At 40.4% G+C, this 23,787-nt stretch overlaps 2 protein-coding genes across 3 annotated transcripts in view; one reads left to right on the forward strand and one right to left on the reverse strand.

The window, feature by feature from the left end:
* Window positions 1–10,474, reverse strand: part of ZNF831 (zinc finger protein 831) — a 45,148-nt gene extending 34,674 nt beyond the window's left edge. The window contains 4 exon segments of the mRNA XM_081010980.1: window positions 3,835–3,852; window positions 3,854–3,889; window positions 4,780–4,838; window positions 6,163–10,474. Of these exon segments, the coding sequence (XP_080867106.1) occupies window positions 3,835–3,852; window positions 3,854–3,889; window positions 4,780–4,824 (99 nt within the window). The 5' untranslated portion in view covers window positions 4,825–4,838; window positions 6,163–10,474.
* A 2,674-nt stretch (window positions 10,475–13,148) lies between these two features.
* Window positions 13,149–23,318, forward strand: LOC308480181 (androgen-induced gene 1 protein-like). 2 transcript variants are annotated; one of them, XM_081011609.1, is made up of 6 exons: window positions 13,149–13,815; window positions 14,714–14,857; window positions 17,355–17,456; window positions 19,809–19,924; window positions 22,150–22,301; window positions 23,169–23,318. In XM_081011609.1, the coding sequence occupies exons 1-6, from the start codon at window positions 13,645–13,647 to the stop codon at window positions 23,192–23,194; spliced, it is 711 nt and encodes a 236-aa protein (XP_080867735.1). In that variant the 5' UTR covers window positions 13,149–13,644; the 3' UTR covers window positions 23,195–23,318. The 2 variants fall into 2 exon arrangements, with proteins under 2 accessions (XP_080867735.1, XP_080867736.1); XM_081011610.1 differs by having other exon boundaries at window positions 13,160–13,812.
* Window positions 23,319–23,787: the final 469 nt, after the last annotated feature.

The following is a 23,787-nucleotide window of genomic DNA, read 5'->3' on the forward strand; positions in this document are numbered from 1 at the left end:
CTTTAAATGTATTGTGTGGATGTGGCCATATACGCCACTGGATCCAACCCTTGGAAAACATTCATCAAGCTCAGCAAGTCACAGGGTAGGAAGACAGGTCCTCTTATGGATCAATAACTGGTCAAAGAACAGGAAGCAGAGAATAGGAATAAAATCAACAGTTCTCACAATGAAAGGATGAAAAGTTTTAATAGCACTGGAACCAACAAAAGTTGCTAGTTGCCATTAAAGAGCAAATTATTTTGCTACAAATATCCATTGTCTTGGATTTGCTGTCAAGCTCACTAGGATTCAAGGAATCATAAATACTCACTTTCCCTCCCTTCACCCACCCCAATTTGACGAATCACTGCAATTAAATATAAGAAAGAAAATTTCAGGCTCTCGCTAACTAATCTAAAGCAACCTAATAGGTGAAGCATCTTAATTCCATTACACTGGCATCTTGAGTATTTTCACTCTCCCATTGACACACTAATAATTCTTCGTACTCCTACAGCTCATAGCACTTCATGAATCAAGGTCTCAGAGCACTTCATGAATAAAGATTATTTTTTACCACTTGTGTTCTGCACATGCATAATCGAATAATGGGTTCTTGAAAAGTAGAGTCCTTGCTATTATCTGTTTATAAGAGTGTTAATCTGAAAGAATAGAAACACTGTTAACTATTATTATACAAAAAAAATCATAAAATATTCCTTCCAGTAGCACCTTAGAGACCAACTAAGTTTGCTATTGGTATAAGCATTCTTGTGCATGCACACTTCTTCAGATACCCATGCATGCACACGAAAGCTCATACCAATAACAAACTTAGTTGGTCTCTAAGGTGCTACTGGAAGGATTTTTGTTTGTTTGTTTTGACTACAGCAGACCAACACAGCTACCTACCTGTAATCAGAAAATATATCCACAAAATCAGGTATTCCCATGATTATCATCAGTGTAACTTCCGGGGCGGGGGGATCAGTTTTTAATTGCTGAGCAGAAATGAAGCATCTTTGTGAATCTTGCTGGAAATGAGGTTATAGTTCCCTTTTGAGTTCACTTTACCTTTAAAATAAATAATTGTATTTCCATTTAGAGAATCGAAAATATATTAGCAAAGAGGACTACATAAAAACTTTCTACCAGCAAACAGAATAAACAGTCCTGGCAAAACTGATAGTTGTGTGCATAGGATTAAAGACATAGCTAGAAAAGACACTTAACTTGCTCAAAACTGCAAAGAATTTTGCTTGGCAAAAATTCAAAGCACCATGGAAACAAATGAAGTCACTGGCACCAAATAAGCCCACCCATTCTAACATGTCTTTATGGAGAATGCATTGAAAAGATTTGGAGAAACAATATCATTACTGTATACAGATGAACTGATCTACATTTAGCAGTGGCCAAACCTGTTCCAGGTCATGCCTATCTTGAAAAACCTAGAGCCAGTTCTCAAAAGGGAACGGCATCCATGCAATCTCTCCTGGAAGTCACAAAGATGAAGTGGTGCTCCACTGTTAACGCTCCATGATCTCCAATCATGGTATGATGACAAACCAGATCCCATGGTACCAATTTAGCTGCAGTTGCACAAGCAGAAGTTTCAGCTACTGAAACAGGATTGGAGACAGCACCTGTTTGGATAAGTGAATTTTCATATAACAAGCATGTGGTTGGCAGGCCCTTTTTTGAATCAAAGAATGTCACAATGCTGCAGTTCCCATGGTCCTAAGTAGGCAGCCACACCAATGATGACAGAGCAGCAGGCAGGCAGGCAAGCAGTGGGCCCAGATGAGCTGCAAAGGAACAGCTAAGGCAAGCCAGGGCAGCCCCTGAGCAACCTTACTGCTCTGCTGCTGCTGCATACCTCGTTCCAGCAACACAGTGTCTGCCCCAGCAGCATCAGGTGTCAAGGAGGAAGAAAATGGCAACAAAGCAGGCCTGTCAATGGAAAGCTGCCCCAGCAGGCAAGCAGCCTTGGTCATGAGGAAGTAACCAGAGGCAGGCAGGTGGATCAGTGTGCAGTGGGCTTTGCAACCCTTCCTGCTTTCCCTGTCACTGCCAGTGGTTGCTTTGGGAGATAAGGTATGAATGAGTAGGCCAGCAGATTGAGTGGGGAAGACAGGTGGCTGAAGCAGGCTTTCCCATACCTCCTCTTCTGTCTCCCCTTTGCCAATGAAACATGGAATCTCCAGTACACACATGGAATATGCCCATTCTCAACTTTCAGACAGTCCCACATTCAGTGTAACATCTGTGACCGCTCTGGACATGCATTTATTTAGACTAGTTAGTCACTTGTTACTTGAAGGTCTGAAAACAACTTACAATATATTTAAAAACAAACATAAATTATAACATTAAAATATGGCAAGTTCTTAAAGAAATGGGAGTGCCTGATCACCTCATCTGTCTCCTGAGAAATCTCTATGTGGGACAAGAAGCTACAGTTAGAACTGGATATGGAACAACTGATTGGTTCAAAATTGGGAAAGGAGTACAGCAAGGCTGTATATTGTCTCCCTGCTTATTTAACTTATATGCAGAATTCATCATGCGAAAGGCCGGGCTGGATGAATCCCAAGCCAGAATTAAGATTGCTGGAAGAAATATCAACAACCTCAGATATGCAGATGACACAACTTTGATGGCAGAACGTGAGGAGGAATTAAAGAACCTTTTAATGAGGGTGAAAGAAGAGAGTGCAAAATATGGTCTGAAGCTCAACATCAAAAAAAAGATCATGGCCACTGGGCCCATCACCTCCTGGCAAATAGAAGGGCAAGAAATGGAGGCAGTGAGAGATTTTACTTTCTTGGGCTCCATGATCACTGCAGATGGTGAAAGCAGTCACGAAATTAAAAGACACCTGCTCCTTGGGAGAAAGGCGATGGCAAACCTAGACAGCATCTTAAAAAGCAGAGACATCACCTTGCCAACAAAGGTCCGTATAGTTAAAGCCATGGTTTTCCCAGTAGTGATGTATGGAAGTGAGAGCTGGACCATAAAGAAGGCTGATCACTGAAGAATTGATGCTTTTGAATTATGGTGCTGGAGGAGACTCTTGAGAGTCCCATGGACTGCAAGAAGATCAAACCTATTCATTCTGAAGGAAATCAGCCCTGAGTGCTCACTGGAAGGACAGATCCTGAAGCTGAGGCTCCAATACTTTGGCCACCTCATGAGAAGAGAAGACTCCCTGGAAAAGACCCTGATGTTGGGAAAGATTGAGGGCACAAGGAGAAGGGGACGACAGAGGACGAGATGGTTGGACAGTGTTCTCCAAGCTACCAGCATGAGTTTGACCAAACTGCAGGAGGCAGTGGAAGACAGGAGTGCCTGGCGTGCTGTGGTCCATGGGGTCACGAAGAGTCGAACACGACTAAACAACAACAACATTAAAATAGTTCATACAAACACCTACCTTTCATTCAAACACACACAGAGCTGTGTATACACTATGTATAAACTGTACACCCTGTCTGCAGCAAAAACATGTAGTTTTCTCATTCCATAATCATTCATTCAATCTAGTGTACTTGTAACAGAATTGGTGCTATATGAACTGTTCCTCTCAAATCTGTCAACAGTCAGACAGCCTCATTCTGCACTAATAGAAGCATCCAAACTCTTTTCCAAGGCAGCCCCATATAAAGTACGTTGCACTAATCCAATCTTGGTTAGTAGATTGTAGCCCAGTTATCACTGTAGCGCAGTTATCCCTGTCCAGATAGGGTCATGGTTGGGCCACCAGCCTAAGCTTATGGCACTCTATACCACTGAGGCTACCTGGGTCTCAAGTGACAGCAATGGATCAAGGTGAACCCACAAACTACAAACCTGATCCTTCAGAGGGAGTATGATCCCCATCTAGAGCAGGCAACACAACATTCAGCTGGAAAAAGGAAAGTTAATTTAAAGTTAGCAGGAAAGCCAAACCTACCCAGGAGCATCTTGTGTGCACCTAAAAACATACGAAGTCAAAACATCTAAACTGACATCAGTTAAATTAATAGATAACACTTTGTTTCATAGTGAAAACAGTCATTAGTACAGCAGGTGCATTCATGAGTTGCCCACTGTTTCACTTATATCCCTATGGTAAAGACAGGCAGCTAATTGTTCCTCAGCAACTATACTGCATTTCAAAAAAGGATCACATGTGCACACGTTCCTTGCTATGGTAACAGCACCTGCACAACAGCCTACTGTGACTTCTCTTATCACATCTGCAAATCTTTTTTTCTGCATGTAGCCATTTACAGCACACAGACTTTTCATGGCAGCTAGAGTACTGTAACTCAAGAGCAAGCACAGTAATTCTGTGCTTCCTGTATCACTCACCCTACTGTGCTCACCGAGCTCTTTTTTCCACGGAGGTTTAAATTTTTATTTCACAAAAATTCAACAAACAGCAAAGCAGCCTGCAACACAATTACTACATATTTTTCAGTATTTTAAAACTTAAAAACTGAGACAAGGTTGAAAAGGTGATGTATACGTTTTAAATAATTGCCAATTCCATATTAATAGTGTGTGAAGTGTGTGAAGAATACTGCACAAGACACAAAACTGGCACAATTCCTGCTCAGATGGCCTATATTTGCTTCATTCTTAATAAGTCACATGACATTTAAAATAATGGTTTAATCATGAAAGTACCTCCGTCCTGCCACATAGGTTCACACTGCTCCAACAAGTCATGATTGGACTGGGTTCATTTGTTCCCAACAATCCATGAGGTCAGAAAAAACTGAACTTAAAAGAATACAATTTTGTACCTACCCACGCATCTGTTTCATTTACTTCGATTGGGCTTTTAGTGCACATCCACTAGTGGAGAACTGTGTATAAGTAAGAGAAAGATGACAGGAAAGGCCAAAATGAACTGAACAAAAATTATGATTAGTCGCTGCAAATTTAGGAAGTAGTTGCTTATAGACTAAGATGTCAGTTTTAGAGGCATGAATGGGAAGGGTCTGGGAATAGAAAGAATATGGGTTTGCACTGAGAATGGAATGGATTGACAAGAGTCTGACTTATGATTATTTCTACATATAATGTGCAAAAAGGAAAACTTACCTGAAGCACACCAAATTATGGTCAAATCTGGCCAGGATCTTGCATTCTCATTTGCTTTCTTGAAGCCCCCATCCAGATGCCAAAGAGTTTAGAACTACTCTTCTCATAATATTTTCCCCGCTCTTTACTTGCTATCTCAAGCGAGGTAAGAAGCCATCCCAACCCACACTATCTATGAGTGCTGCATCCTTCAACCTCAGTTTTTATGCATGTCTGTTTTTCTCAGTTGTCAGGGAAACACTACAATTTCTATTGTTGCAGCTTAGCATCTAGATCAGTATTACTACAGACAAAATGGTTTAGAAATATAAAGGCAACTCATTTAATTTCACTGTTTGCCTAGAGGCCAGGAATCATTCTAACATCTATACAATCTTCTTCCATTATTAAAGAGTTGAAAGAGCTTAAGTTCACAGAAAATTTGTTTGAATGTTTCAGTCTATATGAAGCTTTTTTTTTTTTTACATATAAGCAATGCTGTCTATTTTAAGCCTGTAATTTAATCCAAATAACATAACACATATGAAAGATGTTACCATGAAACTACCTTTTCCAAAAGCAAACACATATATATTTCAGAAAGCAGATTCATTTTATTTAATAAGTAAAAATTAAGTCAGAGCTGTCTCATACTGCATACTAACTGCTAACCAAGGTGATGTATCATACAGTCATAATAATCTGACTCAGTATCAGGGAATTTTGGAAGGTTCACTATTACAAATTCCTCCTCCCCTTTCTCCTTACTCATGTTTAGTGATACTCTCCCTCCTTTTCTGCTTTGAAACAAACCCCAGCTTACCACTGCACCCAAATCAACAAGCCATGATTTGTTCTTGATCAGAAGCCATGGTAAAACCCTGAAGTTTCTAAGATGATAATAATAATAATAATAATAATAATAATAATAATAATAATAATAATAATTTATTTGTACCTTGCCCGTCTAGCTGGGTTTCCCCAGCCACTCTGGGCAACACACATTCTCCCCAACCTAACCCCCCCGCTTCCAGACTGAGAAGGCTTGAGTGGGCTAATTCCTTCTCCTCTCCTCTCCCCAACCCCAACCCCTTCAACATTCTGTACCTCTTGAAACCATCTTATTTTGGGGTGGCCCCATTTGACTTCCATGCCGATAGCAAATCCAGGTCAGAAAGGCCCATTATATCTGAAAACAGAAAACATCTGCATTTTGAAATCCATTTTTAAATATAAAATTCAAGTTGCATTGTATACATTCATAGAAATACATTCATAGAAATACATATGGGAATCCCCCAAAGCACAGAAGTGTATGGTGTCATGAACAAAGATGCTTGTGCCTCACTGACTGAAAGTAGCAAGAAATTAAGATACTTCCCAATAGACTGTAAACCAAATGTACACTTACTCAAATTTACCATAACTAGGAAAGTATAAAAATGGGTTCTTTTCATCTCTCTGAGACTGGGAGTTAGGTCTCCCAATAACAGAAGCCAGCAAAGCAAGCCAAAGCACAGATGGGAGACAATATTGGCCTGTAGGAGTTTCATCTTCATATACTTCAAGCGGCCTCTGGGCCAATTCAAAACATGCAAATGTGTGCTTCACTTCCTAAATTGTACAACTGAGGTTGCTGGTTTGAGAATCATATGTTTGAGTGATCCATCAGGAAGAAATTCCCCAAACACAGAAAACTAGATGATCAGGAAGGAAGGTTAAACTGCTTTTCACTTGTGTAAAAGCTTCCTTCACAGGATGACATTTTTTTACACATTCAAACACTGTCAGAAGTGGAACAGCCAGCAGCAATGAATATTATTTCTGCATATTTAGGAACATAGGAAGCTGCCTTATACCACGGCCAGACAAGTTATCTGTCCAGTCCAGCTCCATTTTACTCTATTCAGTGGCAGAGCTTCATGCTCCGGCACTGGGAGGTGGAGAGCAGGCGGGAACGGGGCTGGCGCGCATCCTGGGGGCGTGGTGCGCTGTTTGCGTGGGCTGGGGGGCAGCTGCAATGGCACCTTGCTGGGATCGTGCTGCCGGGGGCGATGCGCTCCCCCCGCACTCCTCTTCCTCCACCAGTGACTCTATTCTGACCAGAAGTAGATTGCCAGGGTCTCAGGTAGTGATCTTTGCATTACCTATTGCCTAATCCTCAAATGGAGAGATGCCAGGGTTTGAGCCTGAGATCTTCTGTTCACAAAGCATGTAGTGAGTGATGGTCCCTCCCTGGTTCTTAATTTGAGGAGGAAGATTTGCAGTCAGCCAGGAACATAAATATGCTTGAAGCATACAAGCTATATTATTATAACTGTATATATAATCAGATGAAATGTGAAACAACAAACCCTTGTAAGGATACCTATATACACATGATTGTACAGTATCTCAGTACTCAAGCATACACAATTTTACCAGGCTTGTATATGACCATATTGTAAAAATTCTGTCACTTTTTTAGCTTTCATGTAGTTATCAGTTGTCACAGTAACACTAAGATTCTCCCTTTTGCACTCTAATGTCTAGAACTATGTTTCCATAGTTACAGAGAAACCTTAGTAATTCGGCTGAGATTTATAACAGCATTTATTTTAACTTATCACTACCAGCAATAGCTACGGTATGTTTTACAAAAGATGTCATCAACAGCTTGGGGGCCAGCTGATAGCACTAGCTAAAGAATGAGGAAAGGGCAATCTCGCCTCCTCTGTTAAAGCATTGCACAGCTGAAAATTTAAAATATTAGCCATTAGAAGAACCCTGCAGGATTTGATGCATGACTCAGCTAATTATCCCATAAAGAGAGCCCTGCAAGATCAGATCAAAGGTCTACCTAGCCCAGTGGGAATTATTTTTGAAAGGTATGTATAGGGTTACACTGTTTAACATCATTTAAAAGACGGTACTGTACACAAGGTACAGAAACTCCTAAAGAATCTGGCAATCCATGATAACTTCACAAGTGGCAGGGAGCGGTCCCCCAACAGCAGCACTACAAGCTGCTGCAAAATGGAGGAACTACGACTCAATGCACTTCTCAGTACAACAAGGTGCATTATGTCTCCTTGTTCACTCAGCTGTAGACTGAAACAAGAACTGATACCTGCATGGTATCTCTCTATGTGTCACCCAGCTGTACTTTGTGAAAGCATGTCCATACTAAAGAAGATTTACAGTTGTTCATGTATTTTATTCCGCTTGCTGCTTTCAGGTCTTAAAATGTACATGGCTCAGGTATTTTATATATTGAGCAGTATAGAAATTCATACAAATAAATAAACCAACCCCAATACAACGCTCTCACACTTACCATGGCATATATACTTAGAGAAAGTGAGATCAAGAAACAAGTGTCTTATGTCTGAAGTATTGGCATAAGAAGATGAGGCCTTTTAGCAGGGACTTTCAAGAACTTAACAGAGATTTATAATGTGCCAAAAATGAGTTATCTTTGTCAGCCAAATGATCAGAAATAGTTTCAGGACAAAGAAAGTATTCATTTGTACAATACAGTGGTACCTCAGGTTACGAACTTAATTCGTTCCGGAAGTCCGTTCTTAACCCAAAACTGTTCTTAACCTGAGGTGCGCTTTTGCTAATGGGGCCTCCTGCTGCCGCCACACTGCCAGCGTGCAATTTCCGTTCTCATCCTGGGGCAAAGTTCTCAACCCGAGGTACTACTTCTGGGTTAGCGGAGTTTGTAACCCGAAGCGTTTGTAACCTGAGGTACCACTGTATATAATTAACTTACAAAATCCATTACTATGAATCATTTAGATACCTTTAAAAAGGATCAGACTAATTTGTACAGGACAAGTTTATGTTATTAATAGGTAGCTGTTCAAAAGCAGTACACATCCAATTAGTAAGAAGTTTAAGAAGTTCTTTGGCTGGGGTAGTCACACAAAACATGGGTTCACAGCACAAAACTATGGCATCAGTTTTGGGGGAATCCTGAATTTTGGGGTCACAAGTTAATGAAGCCCTAAGGAGGCTGCAGAAAGAGACTCTGTTGCGAATATGACAAGGGCAGAACTTACAAGTCTATAAGCAAATCAACAGGAGACACTTAAGGATTTAATTAAGACCCTGCTGTGCCCTATGGAGGAGCTATTTCAGGGATTTAACACCAAGCTTGAAGCTCTGACAGAATCTACAACAATGACAAAATTACAGGCACATGATGAAAACTTTACCCGTCTTCACAGCTGAAGATATGGAAATGAGAAATAGACTAACGGATTTGAAGAATAGTTCTAGAAGATATAATCTTTGTTTTTATTTTTTAAAGAGTAAGCTAAAAAGGGGGGCTCCACACAATTTATTGTTTCATAGCTAACAACAATACTCCCCAATTTGAAACTATATATGGCTGATTTGGAGTGTTTCTATAGAGTGCATTGCTCCAAACCATGAGACAAAAACTGCAAACTAAATGGGAGCAATTCAAATAGCCAGACTACTCTGCCACCAACTGCAAGCTCCTCTATCCAACCCAACTGTAAAAAAAACACACAGCAACTAGCCCCTGAGAAACACCTCCCAACCACAGGAGGACAATACAGAGGGAAAGTTTCTGCAATCCATAAAATACTACTCCAAGACACTGTACATTTCCCCAACACAATTAATTAAAGAACAATGGGAACCAGATTTAGGTCAAGAAATAGATTCAACCCAATGGTCCATCACACTGTCAAAATCACCCCTTAACTCAATTTTGCCAGCAAAAAGGAGCTCACACTACAACTCAACTATAGATATTTAACTATATTTAAATCACTCAGTAAAACATAGGAGTAATGTACAGGTCCACCTTCTCCTGTATCATTCTGCACCCACCCTCAAACTGGTTCTTTAGCATGCATTTGTCACCCATACAACGTGTATACATTTCACAAGCAATGCTCACCTTTTGTGGTTTCCAGTCATTTATTTCTTCCCCGAATCCCATTTGCAGCCTCAATGTAGCATACAGGTGACTTGCTGTCCATAACGTTTATATCATGGCATGCATGTGGGTTCACTATGCTGGGAGCATCCAGCATATGCAAAGAACTGCTTGGGGCTATGATGCTTCCTTAGCAGGCTTACACAGCAAGGGTAACCAATATGGTTGACTAAAACTTTCATTATCTCTGCTCATTGGCTATGCTGGCTAGGGCTAATGTGAGTTGGGAATGCAACAACACAAATCAACTTAAATGTAAGAAATTTGGGTAATATAGTACTAACAAGTCTAGTAAGACTCAGTGGCAGCTACATTGGTGTATTTGTCATATTGACAGCAGCAGAAATACACTTGTGTAATTTGGTAATTGACTCACTCCATTAGTAAAATCTTAAAATAATTTTAAATAGGAGAATTACATTATGCGTAATGCTCAAGGCAGGTATTATACCATCAGCTTTGCAATACAGTGGTGCCTCGCAAGACGAAATTAATTCGTTCTACGAGTTTTTTCGTCTTGCGATTTTTTCGTCTTGCGAAGCACGGTTTTAACGGTATTAACGGTTTTAAGAAAAAGGAACCAAACTCGCAAGACGTTTTCGTCTTGTGAAGCAAGCCCATAGGGAAATTCGTCTTGCGAAGCAACTCAAAAAACGAAAAACTCTTTCGTCTTGCGAGTTTTTCGTCTTGTGAGGCATTCGTCTTGTGAGGTACCACTGTAGTTGGGTATAGTTAAAGTATGAAAAATCTCAGAAAGATAAACATTTCTGGAAGTTCAGTCAGAGTGCACCATAAATATGTACAAAAATGCAATGGATTACTCATCAGCACATAGTCAGTTATACAAGAACACTAGTTAAGATTGACTTTCACAAAAGTTTATGTCTGTCACCACGGAAACCAATTCTGCATTACTATTTAGCACCCTCTAGTGTGCGGTTGTTATGTGGCATATTTCTTTTATCAGTAAGAAATCAATTAGGTAATCTGCATACCGTAACAATATTTGGAAAAAGGAACGGGTCATGAGAAGAAAAAAGAAGCCATATCAAGAGATTATTAATGCTTGATGGTTTCATACAAAATACATGTATCTGGAAGACACGGTACACTGACTTGCATCACAGCATGTTAGCAGCTCCTGCATATAGATACAAGCCCATGTATATTTTTTAAGATGAAAACCTAACACCAAGAATGTTCAGATAGAGCAAAAATTAGTAGTTAAATAACAAGACTCAAGATTTAATATAAAGTAAAAATCTAGTTATCCCCAGAAGTTTAAATTAAAGCTCATGATACCCTGTTGGATAATGCAAATATCATTTGAATTAGACAAATAAAACAAATCCACCTTTTGTTACTTCTTTACAAGTTATATATTGTTTCTTATAAAAAGCTATACATTAAACAAGAGAGACAAGCAGCATGGTAGCCAAAGGGACTGTATGGTTCCCATCACCTACCCACACTTTCAGTTCTTCCATATTTTCAAATTTATGAATTATGGTCCTTTAGTGAAGAATGCTGACAAGTCTTGTATATCTATTGTTCTGAGGTCAGCATTATTGTACACATCACTTTTTTCTGACTTAAACACAACAGATAATTATTTAAAGTACAAATATACCCAGATACTTGAGATCACAGTTAAATAAATCATAACTGTATGTGAAGAACAGCATCAAAGTAACAGAACCTGTTAACAGCTATTGTGCAAAGTTAGTCCATTTCCAGCAAGCATCACTTATGCAGAGGCTTGGATTAGACAGATACTTGAACATTTACACCACTGAATTAAAAACTAATTGTTTTCGTTTTAAATCAAAACAATTGTGTGTGAAGAGTTTTAGCTATTTTGGTTCTTATAACCCCTAACATGTAAGCCATTATTTAGAAAAAATTATACTGCTATGAACATTATTTTTACAGATTGCTGACAAGTTATTAGACATTATTTTGAAAGGTGGGATCTAATACTAAACTGTGGGACAGGATAGCTAGGGCTTCTTTACAAAACAACTGCGGAAATCAGTGTTTGTCTCTTTCTTACAAACTGGAAAAGGCTCCCAACCATCATGAGATTTCAGCCAAGGCTTGGAACAAGCTCTGTTTAAGGCCTTGTCCAGCATAACACACTCATTTTAATCAGCAGGCAGTGCAACCCACCTGTCCACCTTCAATAGCATAGGATTATCACAGGCAGCAACTGCTCATCCTTTAGGTCATTGCACTAATAACCGGAGGTTTGGAATAATGCTAATTGATAATGCCTGTCATCCTTCATGAATTTGTCTAATTCCCTTTTCAAGTCACCTAAATCAGTGGGTCTAATCAATGCTTGGATGAAGGATCGTCCTAGTGTATCATCCTACACTGCCTTCAGTTATACTTAATAGTGATAGGATACAAGTGTTATAAATAAGGCTTGTGGAAGTGAATACATTCAGTTTATATGCTAAATACAAAATGGAATATTTAAGAAAACAAATGAAGCCCATCCCACTTCTGAGGAAAAATGCATATTACAAAAGCACTTTTTAAAAATCTACGGTTGATAAGTGGTATTTAAAGCCATGTGCATCTCAAACTTGATTAGAAACTGCTGCCAAATTTGGTGCTGGGGACAGGACAGGTGAAAGCATGTTCAGCAATGAGATACCCCCTGGGTCTTCTGCAGATATACTGCACCAAGATAAAACTCAAGTCTATTTTATTGTGGTTTTAACCTTCTGTATGTTTTAAAATTACAGTTGTAAAAATTTTAGTGGTCATGTTATTGTTTTGCTATCTTTTTCTGGAAACAGCTTTGAGATTTTTTTCCTACAATCAAACTGGTATAGAAACTTTATTAAACAAACTTCTTATGACGAAAGGTTCTAGAACTCTTTAGGAGGTAGCGTGGTCCAAGTGGAAGAAAGGAGGGCACTTATTCGCTGTGTTTAAAATAAAAAAATTTAAAAAGGCGATTTCAACCTTGCACTGACAGCCTCTGGCGTGAGCAACCCATCCTTCCCTGCAGCTGTCAAACAGGGTTCAAATGACGACGCGCCCACCCTCGTCACAGCCCAAGCCCCGCCCACAGCATCTAGGCGAGGTCAGGACCATTTCCAATTTGGGGGCGGGGGTGAGGATCCGAGAAGCGCTGTCACAGCGGGAAACCCAGGTCAACCCCTGCCACGGATCAAGTGTTTTGACTGCCTACCTGCCATGAAGGTTTCGCGAAGAAAAAACGGGGCGAAGGAGGAGGGGGGCGGCCCTGACCACCTCACTGTGTTACCACTACCCCCACCCAAACATAAACAGGCAAAAAGACAGAGCAGTCGCTGACATGGTACGGTCCACCCTCTGTGAGGTGAGGAGGCGTCGCGAGGAGCCAGTCAGGCTCCCCTCCGTCGAGGCAGAAAGGCGCCAAAAGATGGCGGCGGGCGGCTGAGCGCCGACGACCTCCTGCAGCGCCTGCGCAGTGGGCACCATCGGCGCGAGCGGCCGCCGTTGGTGGCGCCTCGGCCTCGAGGGGCTGCGGCCCGGACCCGCCATTCCAGCCAGCGCGGGCGAATGGGCAGCCGCTGCCGCTTCTCCACCACATCCATACGAGTCCCCTCGCCCGGCGTAGCCCTGGCTGAGCCACAATGGCTGTGCCGCTGCGGGGCCAGCGGGCCGCGGCGCTCCTACATTTCCTCTGCTTCCTCTGGGCGGTTTTCGCCGTCAGCCAGAACGCGGGGTTTCCCAGGTCGGTCCGCAAGGAACCGGACGTCACCTACGGGGGCTCCTGGAAACACCTGACCTTCCTCAACCAGGTGGTGGTGGCGGCGGCTGCGAAAAGGGAACGAGGGAGAGCGGGAGGACGCCGCGCGTGCGCAGACGGAGCGCTCCTTGGCCGCACGTGCAGGGCGGCGCGCGCGGGAAGGTGGGGGAGGGGAGAAAGAGAGTTGAAATAGGTTAGGGCGGGTGAACCCGCTGAGGTAAATTTAGTTTCTTTTGTGTGCCCCTTCCCCCCCCCCCCGTGAGTTTTATAGCAAAAAGTGATAATTAGTTATACATCACCCTAACTGGCATCAGTTACTCCTAAGTACGCTATGACTCGCATGCCCCCGTTTATTGTTGCTGTTATTTGTTGAGTCCCTGTCAGGGTAAAAGGCGGATATAAATAAATAGATAATGATGATTTCCCCCCCCCAAAAAAGGACTCAGAGCAACTTTAACACATAAAATCTTGTTTACGTTAAGATACAATGTTGGTGAGGGAAATATAAAGGCCTTTAGATAATAGATACATAAAATCTTGTTTGCGTTAAAATACAATGTTGGTGAGGGAAATATAAAGGCCTTTAGATAATAGATACATAAAATCTTGTTTACCTTAAGATACAATGTTGGTGAGGGAAATATAAAGGCCTTTAGATAATAGATACTCTGAACCAACCAGTAATATGCTTCAAATTATTTTCCTTGGCTGAGTACGCCTAATAAACATTTAAAGCGCAGCCAATGAATTCTGGGAACTGTAGTTTGCTAAGAGTGTTGGGAATTGTAGCTCTGTGAGGAGTAAGCTACAGTTCCCAGGATTCTTTTTTGAGGGGATGGGTGGAAGCAATGTGCTTTAAATGTATGGTGTGTTAAGAAACTAAACCAGAAAAGGAAAAAATATACATACTGAGCCCCATGCGTATTTCTAACAGCTTCTTTGTGATTTCATAGGTTCTACAGACAATCCTGTATCTGTTATGTGTCATATCTGATACTGTAGCTCTGTGCATGCCTTCATTAGAAAAAAGAGTATCATCACTGGTGGTGCCTCTCAGAGATTTCATCTTCTCTTCGTATGTGTTTCCTATTGGCTTAGTAAGTAACTACTGTTTCTATTATTGAAATACGTGCGTACTATAGAACAGCGCTCCTCATACCTGATGCATCCTGATGTTTGGAACTACTTCCATTATCCCTGCTGGCTAGGTCTGATGGGCGATGTTCTCCAGATTTCTAAAAGACTGTCACAAAGAGCCTGGCATGTCTAAATGAAACCAACAGCATTGATCATTCTTAAAATACAATAAGTAACTGTTGTTGTTGTTGTTGTTGTTGTGTTGTTTTCATTTAATTATCTTGCTCCATTCCAAGGGTGCTGAGTAGATTGTCACCTGGTATATTTAAAAAGGGCTGATTTCCCTCCAAATGGTTTGAATCTAAGATGAGTGTAGGGCTTTACAAATCCCATTCTTAAAACCTACCACATTATCATTTAAATCAGGAGAAACTTTGTTTTGAGAAGAAAAGCCCAGATAGTTCATTTTTAATAATGAAGCTAACAGACCTATAGAATAGTTAATGATAGTCTAGCACGAGCATTCATAGATGCCACTGGAGAAAGGCTAGTAGGTTCAAGACTTCCTCCAGGCGTCTAGTTCCCAGTTTGGTACCCCCTCACCATTGAGGCTGGGAGCCTCAATAGCACCCCTCTGGAGGCTTCACCTGGGGCAGAAAAACCGGGTAAAAAGAAGCAGTAGGGAAACCTAGTTTCAACAAGAATAGACTGTCCAAAGCTACTATTTGCATTTCAATGAAAGTCTGCATTGGCATCTCTGGCAACTTCAGAGAACATTTTTGGCAGGACTGCGTGGGAGAGAGAGTGTGTATAAGGGCTTGTGCACATGAGTTTAATGTTCTGTTTGCAACTGTTTGCCTATTTAATTTGCAAAGCATACATGTTACTCTCAGACGACACCAATCTTGATACGTTCCCCCTATAAATTTAGGTCTATCTGATAAGGAGATAATCCAGTAAATTGGGAAATTGGGCTTCAAGATGCTTTGCTTGGGGTCACAGACAATTTGTTTCTGTGTTTTAAGGTGGGTGCATCATTCATCACTTTCTGCTACTCCCCTTTTCACATCCACTGCTTCCTCAATGTTATTTATTTATTAAGAATTTGAACAACAGGCAGTAAAAGCAATCAATTCCATCACCATAATGCATTAATGAAAACTATGACAGCCATTCATATGACTGAATATTATTAAATTGTTATTGTTCGTATATTATTGAAACATATATTTTCACAATTCTCTTGAGTCTTTGATGGGTTCATCCTCTCATCCTGTTTATTAATAAAATCAATAAAATCAGACCAAGTTTCTAAAAAAAAATAAAAATTGTTGTTGCCCTTGTGTCTGAACTTGACTACAGTGGTACCTCGGGTTACATACGCTTCAGGCTACAGACTCCGCTAACCCAGAAATAGTGCTTCAGGTTAAGAACTTTGCTTCAGGATAAGAACAGAAATCGTGCTCTGGCGGCACAGCAGCAGCAGGAGGTCCCATTAGCTAAAGTGGTGCTTCAGGTTAAGAAATGTTTCAGGTTAAGTATGGACCTCCAGAACGAATTAAGTACTTAACCTGATGTACCACTGTAGTTAGTTTTTCTGACTAGTCAGTATAATTATCCATGCTTCTAACGATAGGTAACAATAGATAATGAGTCCTTCCAGCATGATTGCACAACTAGCAAATGCACTGCTACAAACAAAAAAGCAAGCATTTGCTTATATGGAATTTCAATATTTTGTCTACTGAAGATTGTTGACTGTATTTTAATTTCTTTTCTAGCTGTGCTCACAACTATTTCCAGTATGCTACTGAATGTCTGTGTATATTTTCTTTTGCTCCCTTAAGATTGGCACATAACTAGAAAACTGTACATTAAACATTCTGCACCAGATATTGTACAGCTATCTGATAAGTGTGCTTTGAGAATTTACAGTTATGACTGTGCTGCTTGCTCCCCCCCCCCCCAACTTCCTGGTTGGGAAAAACTTAAAAGTCCACACCAAGCTAACTGCCTACAGGCCCTTTCAGTACTTAATTGACATAACAAAATAAACAAATTAGAAGGTGACAAACACAGGAGGGAGCGCCTGCTGGTATGAAGGGTAAAGTCTGAAGCTGTACCTCATATACAAATGCAAATACTTTTGGATGTGGACTACTCCAGTCTAATTCAAATGGGGTGAGAGGGAAAGGGATTCATGGCTAAATGGTGCTCAAATGCGGACAAACACTTAAACTCACTACTTAGGTTTCCTTGCAGCTATTTATTTGCAAAACAAGAAAGCTTGAACCTTAATACAGAGTGTTTGATGCTAAGGTTTTTATTATTTTTATCTGGAGAAATAAAAGAAAACTATATGCACAATAATCAGGTTTTATTCACTGTAATAAGCGAGCTGCGGGAAGAAAGAAGGGGAAAAGTTAACAGATTCTTTGATTTGGAAAAACATTAACTGTCTATTGTTACTATTTGTCTGAGGATACAAGTGTTAATTGTCAAATGTTTTAATGACAGTTTGTACCTGTTGCTTTCTGGAGCCTTTACGTATATGACAGAGAACTAGTGTATCCGTTACAGCTGGATGACGTTAATCCAATTTGGCTTAATCATACTATGGTAAGTGTACACCATTTGTTTTTCAGGTATCTCTTTTGCTGTGTTCAGTTCATTTATTGTTTATCTGATCGTAATATTTTGCAGAACTTAGGTATAAGGGTCAGTTCAAATGTAATAGGTGAAATGATTGTTTAACATTGTGTGCATAAGCTGCAGTGAACCTTTGGATCATGTGTTCCCATTTCCTCTTCTGGAGCATGCCAAAGATGAGATCAGAAGCACATTCTTCTAGGATTAAATTAAATGGACCACCCTGTTATGTCCAAACTACCGTGGGGCACACAGCAAGAACCCAGCCACTGAATCCTGTGGAATCTCTGCACACAGGAATTTGAATCCCCTTATACCACTATGCAAACATATCCCTCATACATTATTTGGACTCTACAGCAAAGGGAAGGAAGGAGAGGGCACGTAGCACATCATTCAGATAGCCCCATTTAAGATGTATAGCTACTTTGTTGTTGTTTAGTTGTTTAGTCGTGTCCGACTCTTCCTGACCCCATGGACCAGAGCGCGCCAGGCACTCCTGTCTTCCACTGCCTCCCAGTTTGGTCAGACTCATGTTTGTAGCTTGGAGAACACTGTCCAACCATCTCGTCCTCTGTCGTCCCCTTCTCCTTGTGCCCTCAATCTTTCCCAACATCAGGGTCTTTTCCAGGGAGTCTTCTCTTCTCATGAGGTGGCCAAAGTATTGGAGCCTCAGCTTCAGGATCTGTCCTTCCAGTGAGCACTCAGGGCTAATTTCCTTAAGAATGGATGCGTTTGATCTTCTTGCAGTCCATGGGACTCTCAAGAGTCTCCTCCAGCACCATAATTCAAAAGCATCAATTCTTCAGCGATCAGCCTTCTTTATGGTCCAGCTCTTACTTCCATACATCACTACTGGGAAAACCATGGCTTTAACTATACGGACCTTTGTTGGCAAGGTGATGTCTCTGCTTTTTAAGATGCTGTCTAGGTTTGCCATCGCCTTTCTCCCAAGGAGCAGGTGTCTTTTAATTTCGTGACTGCTGTCACCATCTTATTCCCACCATAAACAGACGACATCATCCATTCACCCTTCCTCCACTGCTAGCTGCTTCATATAACCACTGAGCCTCTTGGACTTGCCGATTGGAAGGTCGGTGGTTCGAATCCCCGCAATAGAGTGAGCTTCCGTTGGTCTGTCCCAACTCCTGCTGACCTAGCAGTTCGAAAGCACGCCAGTGCAAGTAGATAAATAGGTACTGCTGTGGCAGAAAGGTAAACAGTGTTTCCATGTGCTCTGGTTTCCATCACGGTGTTCCGTTGCAGCAGAAGCGGTTTATTCATGCTGGCCACATGACCCGGAAAACAGTCTACTGACAAACACCAGCTCCCTCGGCCTGAAAGCGAGATGAGCAGCGCAACCTCATTGTCGCCTTTGACTGGACTTATCTGTCCAGGGGTCCTTTACCTTTTACCTTTTATACCATGACAGCCCTTGTCTCACTTGTGCAGGCTGAGACTACTCCCTGACATTCCCCAGAGCCTGCATGAAAAGGGAGTGGTGGAGGGGTCACAACCCCCACCCACTCCACCAGTCAAAGCGAGATTGAACTACGGTGTGGGAAAGTGTTATTTTATATGCTAACTCCAAACAGCAAAGTCAAAGCCTCTGTTGGACATTCTCAGGGCTAGAATAGGCTCTGAAATCAAAAACACACATGTATGTGGTTGACAACCAGTCACCCCAACAGAACTCCTGGGCCTTTGAAAGAGACAGCAGAATAATAGGTGTAGCAGGTCATAACAGTGGCGGATTTAGGGCAGTGCAGATGGTTCTGCTACTGAGCTGAGGGGACTAATAATAAGGTCTAACCCATATCTATACATGTACCTATTCAAAGTTGCGGGGGCACCAAATTTTGTCCTCAGGGTGTGATATTACGAGTGATTGCCAAAGAAGAAGACTTAGCTTGAGGAAACTGAGCTAAGGAACTGCTTGTGTCAGGGAGGAAACCACTGTGGCAAAGAATTAATAAATTTCCCAAGATGGATCAGACAGCCATAGAAAATGATGCCAGTAATTGCCAGCTGATTGAAAATGCTCTCATCTGCTACTATTTTGTAACTGCTGCTACCCCTGCATATGACAGTGGACCTCAGTCATTTTCAACCATCCTAAGTGGGCCCTACAGGTAGTAAATTTGAGAACCGCTAAGCTAGACTATAAAAATATGTATTTGGAATAAAACATGGAACAGAAGTTCAAAAAACTGTAATTTAATACAACTATTGAAAACAATACAACAAACAATAAAACTTTGTTTTGATTTGCCATATGTTTCCAGCACTTATATTTGTGTGTGTTTGTGTTTTATTTTTTAGCATACCACCATCCTCCCACTGCTTTTCATAGAATTGTTCATTTGTGATCATAAGTATCCCCGTAGATGTAGAGGAATTTTGGGACTTTGCGCCTTTGCAGTTGTATACCTCTCATGGTAGGTATCAAGTATCTTTTTCAAACACACTTCAATTATAAAGCATTTTTAATCATTTTAGTTGGATTGTTCCTTTTATATTAGCAAATCCTTTTTTAAAATAAATTTTTAAAAGCATATGAAGCATATTGTGCATGCTGCCTATTGGAATCCGTATGTTTAATGGCTTCTTTAAAATAACTACTTTAATATATTTATCATGTTGATCTCAAGATACTTTAAACGTACAACATCATTTTATAATAAACTGTCTGATAAACTCATCTAGTATAAAACTATGTGAAAATGCTTATATTCAATATTCTATTTGTTTCATATAATTAATAAGATTAGTCCAAATTGTTATTGGTTTCGTCTCCTTTCTCTTAAACATACCATTTTAACAAGTTTAAAGGTCATGGCAGTGTTGGTATCTTATTAAGCAACTCTTGTTTCGTTGATATTTTATGAATGTGCCATTTAGCAGCTATTAACATTTTTGCTGTTATCAAATTTCTCAATAAATTATGATGATCTGATCACACATCATTTTCAAAATAGCCTAAAAGAATTTGTAATTGATGCAATGTAATTATACAGTGAAACCTCTGTTTTCGAGCGTCTTGGAAGTCGAACATTTTGGCTTTCGAACGCCAAAAACCCAGAAGTAACTGCTTTGGTTTTCAAACAATTTTCGGAAGTCAGACGTGCCATTTTGAGTTTCCCTATTGTTTTGAGGCTTCTGCTTTCAGTTTTAGAACATTTTGGAAGTCGAACGGTCTTCTGGAACAGATTACATTTGAAAACCGAGGTTCCACTGTATTACATTTCTAACAATTTTTGGCTTCTTTGAACTAATTTTCTGTAATTCGTTGAAATGTTTATGCAGCAATAAAACATTGGAAGTAAATATTACACTGCTAATGCCTATTGCTCCATTACCATTTCTGTAATTACCGTAAGCATAGTCCTATTATCATTACTTTGATCCATTTATGCAAGACCTTAAAATACCATTTCTGTGGTAGCAGGCACAGATTAATTCTAGTGTAGCCATTTAGTTATTATTTTTGACTAGGTAAATTAATTTATCATGAGCAGCGCACAGGCAAATAGCTTTTTTAGTCTTAAATTTTGACAACAGATGCCACATGTAGCACATGTAGCTGGTGTAAATACACAGTTCAGAAACTGCATATCATTCCTTTAGGTTCCTAAGAATAGAAGCTTGAGGGCTCAATAAAGCTGCCCTTCAGTGCCCGTTACATTAGATTCCTTAGCATGCAGTTGTTGGAGCTCTGAAGAGGAAGCTATATACCGTATTTTTCGCTCTATAGGACGTACCGGACCACAATACGCACCTAGTTTTTAGAGGGGGAAATCAAGAAAAAAATATTGGATGGATCCCGCTCGCTGCTTTGGCTTCCTCTTTAGCCTTGCACAGCCTCTCCAGCCGGGAGAGGCTGCGCAAGGCTAAAGAAGTCAAGGCAGCGAGCACTATCCATTTTCTACAAGGAGGGAGAAGGGACTGACTGGCCGTGTCAGTCCCTTCTCCCTCCTGGGGAAAAGCCCGCAAGAGCTGCGTGGAGCTTGTGTGCGGTTCTTGGGGGCTTTTCCTGCCTGCCTCCCCCTGCATTTGCTCCATAAGACGCACACACATTTTCCCTTACTTTTTAGGAGGGAAAAGGTGTGTCTTATGGAGCGAAAAATACGGTACTTGTTGCTGTCTGGTGTTTTTATGGTTCTGTGGTTGGTATGCTGATAGAGATTATAGCCATAGCTACCTCAAACCAACCTGCAAACCCATTTTTAACCATGTCAAGCATTAATTATAAACCAACTATACATGGTGGGAAGCATTACATTAGATTTCACATGCTTTATACCTCTTCTAGATGCTAAAAAGTCTTCACAAATACTTACCAAGCCCCATTTCACTCAGAAATTTCTGTTGAATAATCTTTATTTTTTAATGAAGAAAAATTAGTTGTTTTGGGAAATGAGATGATCTAGCAAAAGTAAAATACTCATAGGTCATTATGGTCCTCCATTTAAATCAATATTGCTTTCAAGTATGAATTGTACTTCTATGTTTTTAAGAAAATCCAAATTTATGCACTTAACTTACAGTTTTATATTTGAAATTATCAGCAAATATAGAATAGTTTTTCCATGCAACTTCAGAAATCAACTATCTACCTATAAAATTTATGGCTATTTGTGACTCTGTCTCCCCTTGTTTCTAGGATAATGTGGGTAAACCATGCAAGTGGGATTTGGGCATATCCAGTTTTAGGAGTGCTCAGTCCATTAGGACGGGCAATATTTATCTCCATATCTTTTCTTATAATGGTAATCTTCTACTTCGTTGGGGAGCAACTAACAAAACGTTTGTGGGGTAAGTAGGATTTTTTTGTTTGTATTTTCAGTGCTGTAGCTGGCACAAGGAATGGACTTTCCCAATATTCAATGCATAAGTGAGGAGAAGAGTCATTTAAGTTGGTTCCCCAAGAAAGACTGAAGTCATAAAGTCACTTAACCTGGGAGTAGTTTCAATGTATTCAATGAACTTTTGAGATGACTTGTCTGAGACTGAGCTGTGAATGTGTTCAGTCAGATGCAAGTTCTGTTTCACTTGTAAAAAGACTATAGTGATAAATACAATACCTCCTGGGTGCACTTCTGTGCACTGAAGGGATTCCCACAGGCATTTTTCTGAGCCATCCCTTTCACCCCAAAGATTCTTGGCCAACCACTCTGCCACTGTACTAAATGCTTTGCAGCAGCTTGACCATTTCAGACTTCATGAGGTGCTCCCACAGTACACATAGTTATCTAGAAGCCCGGCACACAAGCCTCTTCCACAGTCATCTGAAATACTCTGTGTACTGAGGACTTGGAGAGAAGTGTGTCACTACATAGCTGCATGTGAGGTCCAGCTGGAACTCACATTAACATGAATAGCACAGCATCAGCAGTTACAAGTGGAGGAAGCAGAGAACCCAGAAGAGCATAGGTTGTCAGTTAGTGGGTCAGGACGCACTGCCTGGTCTTAGCCTGAGTTGGGTCACAACATCATCACTATCACCATACAAATATATGGTACAAAAATTAAGAAATTGTTCCCTAAATTCATGTTAAAGGAAGTGGGTTCCAGGTCTGGAAACACGGAACACTACTCCAGGGGAGCATTTGTGGGCGGGCTCTACATTCCCATATGTAGGAAAATATTCTAAAGTTTAGTGTTCTTTTCTTTCCCTTCCAGCAAAACGTAAAAGGAAGTGCACATAGAGAAGAACCTGGGAAAAGTATAAGGTCATTAAAAGTGCAAACTCACTTATGGAACAGAGTGAAACTTTAATCAAGATAAAAGCATTCGTAACAACCTCTTCTTAAAGATTAAGTATACTAAAAATGGACTTTTCTCAGACACGTAATATATAGTGCCATCAAAATAGAAAGTGGGGAAATGTACCAAATCAGATTAACAGTGCTTTAAACAAAATTACTAATTTTTGTATAGGAAAATTGGGTATATATAAGTGAATTACATACATATTTAATACGTGCATTATACCTGGTACCTTAAGGCAGTAGGTGTTCCCTTTTGTGTTTGTCCCTATCTTGTAATTGATTGATTTTGATAGGCCAGTTAAGTACAGACGGAGCATATTCACAGATAGTTGCACGTTTTATTTATTTATTTATTTATTTTAAATGCCCACCCAAGAAGTGTACACAGTCAGGCAATTGTAAATATTCTTGTGCAATTTTCTGGTTATTTGCAACTCTAGGAGATCAAAAGAAATATATAGAAGCTCTTGGTGCACCCTTAATAGCATACTGGAAGAGAAATGGAAGCAAGAGTGCACCAAAAGTAGTTA

The sequence above is a fragment of the Podarcis pityusensis genome, assembly GCF_964106645.2.
Source record: "Podarcis pityusensis genome assembly, chromosome: 6".
In the NCBI taxonomy this organism is placed as follows: Eukaryota; Metazoa; Chordata; class Lepidosauria; order Squamata; family Lacertidae; genus Podarcis; species Podarcis pityusensis.

Coding starts and splice junctions, on each gene's coding strand:
- LOC308480181 (XM_081011609.1), top strand. CDS start 13,645: ATGGCTGTGCCGCTGCGGGGCCAGCGGGCCGCGGCGCTCCTACATTTC. Junction 13,816..14,713: donor TGACCTTCCTCAACCAGGTG/GTGGTGGCGGCG, acceptor GTGATTTCATAG/GTTCTACAGACAATCCTGTA. Junction 14,858..17,354: donor ATGTGTTTCCTATTGGCTTA/GTAAGTAACTAC, acceptor TTTTAATGACAG/TTTGTACCTGTTGCTTTCTG.